At 44.5% G+C, this 12,094-nt stretch overlaps 1 protein-coding gene and 1 long non-coding RNA gene across 6 annotated transcripts in view; both read left to right on the top strand.

Moving 5' to 3' along the window:
- The window catches only part of znf638 (zinc finger protein 638), a 56,925-nt gene that overhangs the window by 22,569 nt on the left and 22,262 nt on the right, over nucleotides 1–12,094 (top strand). For all 5 annotated transcript variants that reach the window (XM_088639232.1, XM_088639225.1, XM_088639209.1 and 2 more), the window contains exon 2: nucleotides 10,321–11,863. In XM_088639232.1, coding sequence (XP_088495358.1) covers nucleotides 10,321–11,863 — 1,543 coding nt within the window. The remainder of the gene's footprint in view (nucleotides 1–10,320; nucleotides 11,864–12,094) is intronic.
- On the top strand, nucleotides 2,180–4,868 carry LOC148679043 (uncharacterized). Its single transcript, XR_015940035.1, has 2 exons — nucleotides 2,180–3,267; nucleotides 4,552–4,868. It is a non-coding gene; the product is annotated as an uncharacterized LOC148679043 (long non-coding RNA).

Below are 12,094 nucleotides of genomic sequence, written 5' to 3'. Positions count from 1 at the left end.
TATGTAATGTCATATTTATTTTTAATGTAGCTTTACTTGTAAGGTTCGAATGTTTTTGTAGGTTTGCGTGTGTAAAACATAGCTTCTTTGATGCAAGACAAATTTCTGAGGAGTCAGACATTGAAGTATTATTGTTTATTATCGCATCTCTGAACTGCACCTGTGTGTATATTTGTGTCTCCTGCGCTGGGCTCGGACTGGCTCTGGGCTGGTCTGACCTCCAGCAGAAATGAAAGTGCTTCTGCTCAAAGATAGAGTCAGCATAGATGGACTGACTGTAATAATGATGATGTTGTGCCTTGGTCCCCAGACAAATAATAATAATTAATAATTGCTTACACTTATATAGCGCTTTGCTGGACACTCCACTCAAAGCTCTTTAGAGGTAATGGAGACTCCCCTCAACCACCACCAGTGTGCAGCCCCACCTGGATGATGCGTCAGTACACTCCCCACACACCAGCTCTCAGTGGGGAGGAGAGCAGAGTGATGAAGCCAGTTCAGAGATGGGGATTATTAAGAGGCCATGATTGCTAAGGGCCAATGGGAAATTTGGCCAGGACACCCCTACTCTTAACGAGAAACACCCTGGGATTTTTAATTACCACAATGAGTCAGGACCTCGGTTTTACATCTCATCCGAAGGGCAGTGCCTGTTTACAGTATAGTGTCCCGTCACTATACTGGGACATTAGGACCCACATGGACTGCAGGGTGAGTGATCCAATCCAGGTATTGACCAGGCTCACACCTGCTGAGCTTCAGTGGGCTGCCAGTTGTGAGTTGCAGAGTGATATAACTGCTGGCTAAATACGAAGTACTGTGCTCCTGGTTTGTGCTGGCTGTGTGCACACACCACTGCATGCGACCGCATCTAGACACTGGTGATTATGCCCGGTACCTGCCCTGACCAAGACTCTCAAGCCTTTTCATCACGGAGACGAGCAAAAGGAGAGAATGCATATACAATAATATAAGAACCAATGAAAATTGACAATAGTTCAGTAAAAAACAGTTGACATTACTATGTATGTCGGTTTAGTGGAAAGTATGGCGATTGAATAATTTTAAATATCGTCCAAAATTCTAAGATTTCGCGGTACGTAACAGGACTTTGTAAAAAAACAACAACAGCGACATCTGGTGGTCAAATCGGCACATGGCTTTCCCCTATTCAGTTCTTGACACTATAAAACACAAATACAAATTAAACAGAAAGGCAACCTCTGAGGGGATTCAGTTCTGTGAGCATCACGGATCACTGCTCTAAGAGTGCAAACGACACAGACACTGAGGAGGTTGTCCAACTACATAGGTGGTTAGATTTCAGGTAACACACCTCAATGTGGACATTCCGAACTCAGAAGTTAGAAGAGGGTAGATCCCCATTTGACCATTTAAGAGCTGAAAGCAAAATTAAAATGAACAAAACAGAAAACTTAAAGAACAGTTACGAATGATAGGCTGAATGTAATCAAAATCTAGCCCATTATTATTATTATTATTATTATTAAATCGTATAATCGTGCATCCTGCCTTGTGCCCGTTGCATACCAGGATAGGCTCAGGCTCATGTAAGTAGAAGAAAACGGATGGATGATATGTGGAGTAATATTTATTTGTTTCTAGGAAGACTGGCCCTGGTGTGAGTGTGTGTCTGTGTCTGACTTTGATGGACAAAGCCTTGGGCCCGCTGCTGCCTGGATTAGGCTATCTGTCTTATCTGGCTCCCCTGCAGCCCTATAGCGTTAATGTGTTAATTTAATAGGTTGGTAAGATTTAGAAAAAAAAACACATGAGTATGCTAGAACAATCATGTATGTTAGAGCAGCCTCCCAGAATGAATTCAGATTCTTTCTTTTAATAAGTATAAAAATATTATGCTTTACAGTTTTTTAAATCTGTATTTAAAATTGCAGATTCTAACGATTATGCTGATAGTTAATAACCATCTGGTTCTACTTCAACATTTGTATATACATATGTTCCGGTGGGTAGCAGCGTCAACTGCAAAGAAACAAGTAAAGGTTTATTCCCTGCTGAAAAGAGAAGAAAGAAAACACAAAGTTTTGGCCGTGGAGCCTTCTTGTCATATATTCACATATATTTGGTAGATATTTGTATATATACACCCTCCAAACATCTACTTCCAAGAGCTGACTTTATTATATGATAAGACTGTGCTATCCGTCGTTGAGCTGCTGTGGTTGGAATCACAATAAGATACAGAAATCACGTATGGGGAATGTATTTATCGTAGCATTAATACACACTAAAAAACTGTTTCCCCGAAGGTAACACTTTGAAATGGGAATGAAGAGGGTGGGTGAAATCATCAACAATAAGCTGAACTTTCCTTTGAACTGCAGTATAATAAGCTCTTTAAGCTGTTTCAGTCGGTGGTCAGTTAATTTTCTTGCAGTAACAATTCTGGCCAATTTTCTTTTCCTCTTGATGCTGAGGTTAAAATACCATACCATAATACCCAAAGTAAGGATGCTTTCCAGCAACACTCTATAAATCCTCTCTAAAACGTTTTAACTCACCTCAAACCCTTTCAGCTTCCTGATCAAAAATATAGGCTGACTAGCCTTCTTAAAAATGCAATTGGTATTCTTTGCAAAGTTTAAATGTTCATCTATCCGAAACAACAAGCAACGTTCACAGACTGGTTAATAGGGGAGAGAGGTTGAAAACATAACGTATAAATATGACAATCAGCTAACACCACCTTCGCAGTTTACTTATTTAAGTGGCAGAATCAATATAACACAGGCTTAACGCTCAATGTATAGGTTACCTGAATTTATTTCAGTGCAACGTTAAAGTGCAGCTCCGTGTCAAAGAGTTTGTGCCTTTCTAACCTATATACAGAAGCTGAAGCGCAACTCCATCTACAGAGCACTTACACAGCAACTGCAATAAGGGCCGTGCAAAGATTCATAGATAGCCGAGACGTACCACCCGTAACTTGTAAAATGAATATAATTTTTAAATTAATTCCGTGGCACAATCATCATTCATCTGAGAAGTTTAACAGTCCCAATAAACACACCCCCTGCTGTGTATCTGTGTGTGTTTACAAGCCCTGCGCGTTTCAGCTCCCGGCGTGCACTGCGCCCCGCTCCGGATCTGGGGTCGATTGGCCGGGTCTGAGCGCCCCTTCGCGGCGAAGGAGCAGGAGAGACAGGCTGTGGAGACGCGCTGTGCAACAAGCCGCCAAATTATACCGAGTACTGTACAAAACGTAATCCAAACGCTTCTAAGGTAAGACGCACAGCTGTGGCGGTGTGTCCTGAGTCCGTTCCCTGGGCAGGTGGAGCGCGTCACTCTTCGACAGGCTCTGCAGCACCGCCGGGCTGCGGTGCGAAGGCAAGATGGCGGCGAGGCCTGAGGGGAGCGGGGGGAACCGGGCCGCGGTACCGCGGGGTGGCTGCCGTCGCCGACTGCTTCTGATAATTTACACAGCGCGAATCGTTTTATCTTTTATCTTTGGAAACTGTCCGCGGGCGCACCGTGGCAGTAGCTTTGAAACCCGAGAGATTCATGTCGCCTCCGGGTTTCGCGACGCGCTGGCGGAGGGGTCGGGGAGGCGACGGGCGCGCTCGCTCCCTGGGAATCCCGGCCGGATGCAACGCGTGAAAACCAGGCTTGTACGCGCTCTGCGAAGAGTCTGGGAAGTAAGGCAGGGAAGCTGACGGGTTTTTAACTTGTCTACGAAGAAAGTACATTGTTAATCTTGGTTGACGAAGCCCGCCGGGGAGGGGTACCGGTCCAGACCCGTCTCTTACCGAATGGCTCGGTGTCGGGGTCCGGGTTCGCTGTCCCGGTTGTTGCGCCGGGACAGAGTTGCTGGGTCCTTACCAGACTCCCTGTCCATTGGTGTGCCGTGCTGGCGGTCCGCTTTCAGACCCGAGCAGACACACGCAGTCAGACTCTGTATCTGACGGAAGTGGAAGATGCTCTCGGGGCCGCCTTGCGTTTACTCCCAGTGGAAGATCGTGAGCTCCAGCTCCTCTGGTCTTTCCGTTGGCATTGTTGGTGGGAGATGTGCTCCGGTTCGCCCGTGGAGCCTGTCTGAAAGGGTGCAGCCTGGGCCTGGCTACCAGTCATGGAGTAAGCAAGGCAAGGCTGTTGCAAGGCTGGTGGGGTGCGCTTGGGCCCGCTTGCGTTCTGCGGTTCGTGAAACTGCGGCACAGTACTGGACAAGTCCTATAGGCGACAGTGGCCTTTATTCACTAGACTTGGTTTCTTTTATTTTGGGAGGAGTTGTTTAGACTTGAGGAGTGCATGCTTCACAGTCTTGCGGTGGGACACTGTGGAGAAGATAATCCCAGCCTTTTCTCAACCAACCTTTTCCTTGTCAAAATGTGTCAGAGGTATAATCCTAACAATATCTGCTAATATTTGCTGGTTCTCTTTGCCATCTCTCCGTCCTTTAAACCATGACGCCTTTGACACCCAGAGGTATGGTGGTACCAGTAGTTTTCATTTTACAGCAAGGCTTCAGAAATCTTAACTGAAGATAGGACTTTTTTTTTTGTCTCCTAGAATGCTTTTTGCTCTTCCTGGCTGTTGGTTAAAACAGTTCAGTGCTGTGGTGTCTGACTATATGGTAATAATGAAAAGCTGTCTAAACAGAATTTTGCTGATTTCACTGCTTTCCATGGATTGTGCTGTGTTTTCATGTGCTGTAATGAGGAGGAAGCTTTTCTTTGAGCTTTTGTTTAGCTTAGTTTTTGTGACAATTGCTAATGTGTAAGGTATTAGAGATATGTGAAATTTTACATTGGAGTTTAAAAAAACTCCACCAAACCCAAGAAAATAGTTTAATAAAATTTTAAATCTCCGAATATCACAAAATTAAATGAACCTGTCACACATTGGATCCATTTTCTGGCAATGGAAAGCAATGTAACTGCTTAGATGAAAAGTATTGTTCAAAGTCCATGACCAGACTCTTTAATAAAATATTAACCACAGGTATGGCTCACCAGTTTTTCTTTTCAAAGTGAAAACAAGTGTACCAGAAATCTGCATGATTTGAATATCAATTTATTAAGTCACACTATTAACAGCTGACCATGGAGGCAGGAAAGGAATTAAAAGAAAAACAAAGGACTACATTGCATTTGAAACAATAAAAAAGTTTGATTTTTTTTTATGCTTCTAGTGACAGTGAAGAGCCAGTGGCTTTTATAAATGTATGAAATATTTTATTTCCTGTTATGAGAGGTAGGCCTTCATTAAGGGATGATGCTGTCATTGATATTGTTCCTATTATGTTAGTTATACACACCAGTGGTGTGTCCTCCATGCACACAGACAGGGGAGAGTACTCTGACACTCAAACAGGTCCCACAGCTTGATGTCTCGCACCAGTTGGAGGAGGGGCTTGTCCCTCGCCTTCAGCTCCACACAGGCATCCAGGATGTTGCAGGCTGTCTGCCTGGGATCTGAGAGAGTTCTCCCTGAATAATCCCACCCCACCCCACCCCTGGTGGCTCCCAGCCAGCTAGGGGGAGGGATCCCAGTCACAGTCGGACTCGAACCCATGACGCCTGGGCGAGTTCCAGTTTTCACTAGCTTTTCTGTTTTTCCTAATCTCTGATTGCTGTAATACTGTGGAAGATGTTGGAGTTTCAAAATCTACCATTCGACCTTGCAAAATTACATCTGGATAAAATCAGATAACGTAAAACGTGTATGCATGCAGTTTTTGTAAGACAGGTTATTGGTCTTTTTCTGTCTTGTAGCAGGGGGTTGCTGATGCGACTGTGGAATCAGAAATGGTTGAAAACAGGAGAGTCTAATTCGATTTCTGCAGGACCACAGTCTTGTGCATTTATAGGCCTCTTTAAATCAGTAATGGCTTGAAATCTGGGAAGAACTCAAAGAACTCAGTTAAGCTAGTTATCAGTTGACTGGGGTCATTACAAATTGAGCTGGAATGACAACTTGCAGACATAGTTTTAGGCCAGCACTGGGCTTGGCTCATTCAGTCGTCAAGGGCTAGTCTGAGAATATATCCATAGTGTGCAAAATTATCAATCAGTCAGGGTTTTGGAACTTCAACACATGAGTAGCTCTGTTTTTCCTTATTGTTTTTGAGGTTTGGTATATTGCTACATGTACAACTCTTCAGTTCCTAAAGTCTGCTTTCTTTTTGCTAATGGCTTGAACTGTAGATTCGTCTCCTACTTCTGTTACGTCTTTTGACTTGTCTATGAAATAGGTTCTTGTAATAATTAAAGGCAGCTCTTTTCATGTTTTTTTTATCAGTCCCTGCTTCATCATGAAAATTGCAGCTACCAAATCGAGACAACTGGTCATTGGAATAGTCTTTTTCTGGACAGGCATTCACAATGGAACCCTGGATATGAATGCTTCGTACAGCAGTCTCCCATGTTTTGGCCACTGATAAATATACATGAAAACAGGTGTTTTTTAGAACCTACTTTTTGGCAAAAAGGATTCTTAACAGACCGAAGTGAAAATTTTGATCATACATTAAAGTGCTAGTTAGGATGGGTCTTCTTTAAGCCTGTCCAGATGAATCGTGTTTAAAAAAAAATCAGTTTCAAAAAGACAAAGATAGAAATTGGTGTTGTGGCAGATTTGACATTATATAGATTGAAACCCACAGCAGGACTCCTTCTGATTCCTGTGATGCAGTACTGTGAAGGGGTGGGAGCTGAAAGTGTAGAACAGCTCTGCTGGTTTATCTCATTTCTGTCTGTGACACTGCAAACAGTCAGTGGGCTTGGTTCTCACAAACTTGATATTTGAACTTTGTCTTGTCTGTAGATCTGTAGACAACTCATTAAGTGAATGCACATTAATTTAATTATGTGTAGCTTCTTCGATATCAGTTGAATGAATGCCAAGATCTTAAGATGATGCCCTTTTAAAGTTATTTAATTCTGTTAATGTATGCAAAGTCGATTAAACATCATGTATAGTGCCTTCAGAAAGTATTCAGACCCCTCCACTTTTTCCAAACTTTGTGTTGTAGACTTATTTCAAACTAGATTGAATTGATTCTTGAAATTGAAAAATAAAAAACTGAAATCTCCCATTAACATAAGTATTCAGACCCTTTATTCAGTACTTTGTAGGGCTACCTTTAGCAGCGATTACAGCTGCGAGTCTTCTTGGGTATGCTTCTACCAGCTGTGCACACCTGGATTTGGGCAGTTTCTCCCATCCTTCCTTGCAGATCCTCTGAAGCTCTGTCAGGTTGGATGGGGAGCGTTGGTGAACTGCAATCTTCAGGTCTCTCCACAGATTTTGTATGGGGTTCAAGTCTGGGTTTTGGCTGGGCCACTCAAGGACATTCAGATACTTGTTCCAAAGCCACTTCAGCGTTATCTTGACTGTGTGCTTCAGATTATTGTCATGCTAAAAGATGAATCTTTGCCCTAGTCTAAGGTTGTGTGTGCTCTGGAACAGGTGTTCTACAAGGACCACTCTGTATTTTGGTCTTTCCCTCAATCCTGACCAGTTTCCCAGTCCCTGCCGCTGAGAAGGATCCACACAGCATGATGCTGCAACCACCATGCTTCACGATAGGGATGGTATGAGCCTGGTGATGTGTGCGACCTGGTTTCCGCTAGACATGGCATTTGGCATTCAGGCCAAAGAGTTCAATTTGTGTCTCATCAGACCAGAGAATCTTTGTCCTCATGCTCTCAGAGTCCTTTAGGTGCCGTTTGGCAAACTCCAGGCGGGCTGTCATATGCCTTTTACTCAGGAGCGGCTTCCGTCTAGCCACTCTACCACAGAGACCTGACTGATGGAGGGCTGCAGAGATGGTTGTCCTTCCGGCAGGTTTTCCCATCTTTACACAGGAACTCTGAAGCTCTGTTAGAGTGGCCATTGGGTTCTTGGTCATCTCCCTGACCAAGGGCCTTCTTGCCCGTATACCCAATTTAGCTGGACGGCCAGCTCTAGGAAGTTTTGTGGTGGTTCCAGACTTCTTCCATTTGACAATGATGGAGGCCACTGTGCTCCTGGGAACCTTCAACGCCTTGCCAATTTTTTTATACCCTTTTCCAGATCTATGCATCGGCACTAGGGGGTGAACGATGTATCGGAGGCCGATATATTCTTCTCCGATAAATAGGAAAATTTAATTATCTGTCTTATATTGGAATTACAGCCAATAATTACAGCTAATAAGGCGGCACCCTGTTTCTGTTCGCGCAGCATATGTTTTATGCGCGCGCTGACGCACCAGACTGGGTCCAGAACAGCTTCTGCAGACTGAAAGTGTCGGCGGTGTGAAACTTCCTCACCATTTCAACAGAGGACAACAGAATTGTGCAACAAATGTTCAGCCGAAGTATGGCGAGGAGGAAACAAAGTAAAGAGCTTCAATACCACTGATCGAATTAGTCTGATTGAAAACTCGTCATTCCAGTGATTTATTTAAAGAATATGAGACATTAGCGAGAAAGCCAAAACAGTATCAAGTGCAGCGATGCCTATCCAACAGGCATGTGAACATTGCAGAAAATTTGCCAAGGACAGTCCGAGGGCTAGAGCAGTCACAGACACAATCGTGGAGTTTACGGCACTTGATGACCAGCCCTTCTCGACTGTGGAGGATCGAGGATTCAATCAACTAATTGAGCGTTTGGAACCCCGTTATACTCTCCCAAGCCACCGCTGCTCTTCTGATGTTGCCTTGCCGGCTCTGTACAACTGACATATGGACTTATGGCGTGAGTCGTTTTAGAATGCAAAAAAGTAAAATTATCGGTTATTGGTATCTGTATCGGCCACAACAAACTGTTAATTATTGGTTATCGTTATCAGCCCAGAAATTCCATATCGGTGCATGCCTAATTGACACAATCTCGGAGGTCTACAGGGAGTTCCTTGGACTTCATGGCTTGGCTTTTGCTCTGCCATGGACTGTGAGCTGTAGGACCTTATAAAGACAGGTGTGTGCCTTTCTAAATCCTGTCCAATGTGAATTTGCCACAAGTGGACTACGGTCGTGTTGTAGAGACATCTCAAAGATGATCAAAAGAAATAGGATGCATCTGAGCTCAATGTGGAGTGTCATAATAAAGGTTCTGAATACTTATGTAAATGAGAGATTTCAGTTTTTTATTTTTGATACATTTGCAAACATTCCTAAAAATGTGTTTTCACTTTGTCATTATGGGATATTGTGAGTCGACACAATATGGCAAAAAAGAATCAATTCAATCCATTTTGAAATAAGTGTAGAACACAACAAAGTTTGGAGAAAGTGGAGGGGTCTGAATACTTTCTTAAGGCACTGTATGTTTTTTGAGGAGTGATTCCATAGTCACTACTACTCTTTAGGACAAAATGGGATTATAAATGTGTTTTCTTGCATGGTAAAATCTACTTTCTTTTGATTAATATTCACCGTAGTCATTAAATATTAACTAGCAATGTAAAAATTGGAACATTCTGTTCAGAGTTAATGTGTAACTTTTACAAACTGTTCATGTTGCAGGAGCTGTGAGAATGATCTTTGTAGCCACATGCCAAAATATTAATGAGAATAATTCCAATAACTTTGCATCCTGAGGCAGTTTATCTGAAAGTAGTTCTCCTGCAGGTTTCTATAAAAAGTACCACAGTGCTGTACTGTATCCTATCAACCCTTGTCATTTTTCCACAAGATCTCCTCACTTCAGCCATGCTTGGAAAAAGCTCTGAAATAGTTTTTTTTTTTTCCCTGGCTGGGTGCAGAGCCAGGCCCCAGTCACAGCAGCAGTGGAATTGGAAGTATAAGCTGGAAGGTACTGAGTTTTATGAACTCGCAGTGTTTCAAAAACAACATGCTGGCCTACGAACAGAAGACAGCACTAAGGAATACAGAGTCTGACATGAGCAAGCTAGTCTCTCTACTCCTTTGGTTTCAGTATAGTTGTGGCAAATTGAAAAAGGCTTATGAAGTGACCTATATCGCTTTTGTAAATGCCCTTTAGTATAAGATATCTTTCTTAGTCAGTGCTTTTTCTGCACGGGAAGCTAAGAGAGTCCTGTGAATTAGGTTGCTTATTAAGCATTGCTAACATTTCTCTGGACTTCAGATACATTCACGATTTTGGTCGTTTTGGCTACATAAGCTGTCTATGAATTACTTTTTTTTTTCTTTTCCAACCAGGGCAATGTCACCAGTCTTTTTTTTTGTTGTTGTTGTTCTCCAATTAAAAGCAGAAATTATTCTTTTTTTTTTTGTAAGTGAATCCTGACTCGAATCGGAGCGCCTGTGATAGCTGGGTGATGAGAGGAGGGGAAATTCAATAATCCTGTTTGTTTTTTAACTTTCAGCTTTGCGTTGTTCTTGGAAAGTTGTGTGCCTGTTGCGAATTCCTTGAACTTTGGCATTGGGAGCCCACTACTGTTGGGCCCCCCATCTTTGCAGCTGGCCCAGCTTAAGACACAGCTGGCCTTGCACCAGTTGAACGCGGTCACCTCTGGTAACCACACTTCTCCCGCCTTGTCACTGCTCAACCTGCTGAAGGTCACCATGTCTCACCCAATGTACAATCCCAGAGGCCCCTTCCCTAGCCAGAGACCCTTGGTTTCCACCCAGTTTGGCATGAGCAACCCCCCTGGGATGGACATGAGTGGTGGGTGCGTTGGACCTCAGGGTATGGGGGCCACAGGAATGATGTCCCAGATGATGCCTCAGCAGATGGGCTTCCAGTTGCCCCAGCGCAACGCACCAGTGTCTCAGGACTTGGAATCCTCTATAGACATGCACATCCGTGGGGCCAGAGAGGAGGTCCGAATGCTTAACCAGATGCTGCAGCAGCAGAAAATGGATCCCCGCCTGCGGAAGAAGACAAGAGAAGATATCTTGCCAGCAGGGCCAGGCTTTGTTGGGCAGAGTGTGGCCAACAGAGCAGACGACCAAGGCCCAGACTGGTCCGTCTATCAGAATTCGCAAACAAAGCTCTTTTCATCACAGATGCTGACGCAGCCAGCTCCGTCAACTAAGGTTTTCCCATCCTCTGGGTTTGGAGGTCCACTTGAGAGGATGCAAGGAGAGAGAGGAGGTTCGGAGAACCAGCCAGTACTGATTCCCGGAGAGAGACAGCAACACAGGTACACCACAGAGAGTGCTACGAGCATCCTGGCCAGTTTTGGGCTGTCAAACGAGGACCTGGAGTTGCTGAGCCACTACCCGGATGAACAGCTTACTCCTGACAATCTGCCATTCATTTTACGGGACATCAGGGTCAGGAAGTCGAAGATAAATTTTCCTGAGGTCGAGCAGTCACAAGCTAGATCTGGTACCCAAGAGCGCCTAGGCAGCGAGCCTCGCCAGAGCAAGGTCATTGACTATGGACACTCGAGCAAGTTCGGCTACTCCGAGGGCGGCCGGGACGGCTTCAAACGGGAGCACTTGGCTAAAGAAATGGCGAAGGCAGATTTTGCTTCCTCTGGAGCATCCTCGAAATTTCCGATGGAGGGGTCAAGCTCCTCTTTCTCGAGCGGGAAGGGTCGCGGTCTGCCTCTGCCTAAGAAGCTGCCGATGGACGGGAGTAAGAAACAGCCCGGCGGTGAAGTGGAGCAATCGAGGAGAGCGAGAGACCCTGCCTCACAAAAGCCAGCGGCACCCGGCATGGCCACCCCTTCTTCCAGCATGTCCAGAAGCAATCCCATCGGCCTGGTGGAAGGCAGTGGAGTGGTGAAGCCGGGTTACCTCGCGCAGAAAACGGCCTGGGCCCCACCCTTCCCCCTGAGCGACTCTTCAGCTGCCAAGAGACTGCCTACTCCAACCATGATGAATGATTACTACGCTGCCTCCCCGAGAATCTTTCCCCATACTTGTTCTCTGTGTAACGTAGAATGTATGGTGATGAAGGTGAGTGTCTGCTTTCCTTTGTTTTAGCTTTGTTTCCCTGTTTAGTTGTCAATGACACTGACATTGTATGGCCTTTTCAAATTAGGAAGTTGAACTTTGTTTCTCTCTAAGGGGGAAAGTCAGTGTTGTTAGATTGAGCATTTGTGAGTCTCCTCTGTATGTTAATTGACATGCGATGCTGGAACTTTCAGTGGTAAAATTAGTCCCCCCCACACCCCCGAGCTGGGTATT

This window comes from Lepisosteus platostomus, chromosome 1 (genome assembly GCF_059453375.1).
Source record: "Lepisosteus platostomus isolate fLepPlt1 chromosome 1, fLepPlt1.hap1, whole genome shotgun sequence".
In the NCBI taxonomy this organism is placed as follows: domain Eukaryota; kingdom Metazoa; phylum Chordata; class Actinopteri; order Semionotiformes; family Lepisosteidae; genus Lepisosteus; species Lepisosteus platostomus.
This window is presented reverse-complemented; position numbering and strand designations above follow the sequence as displayed.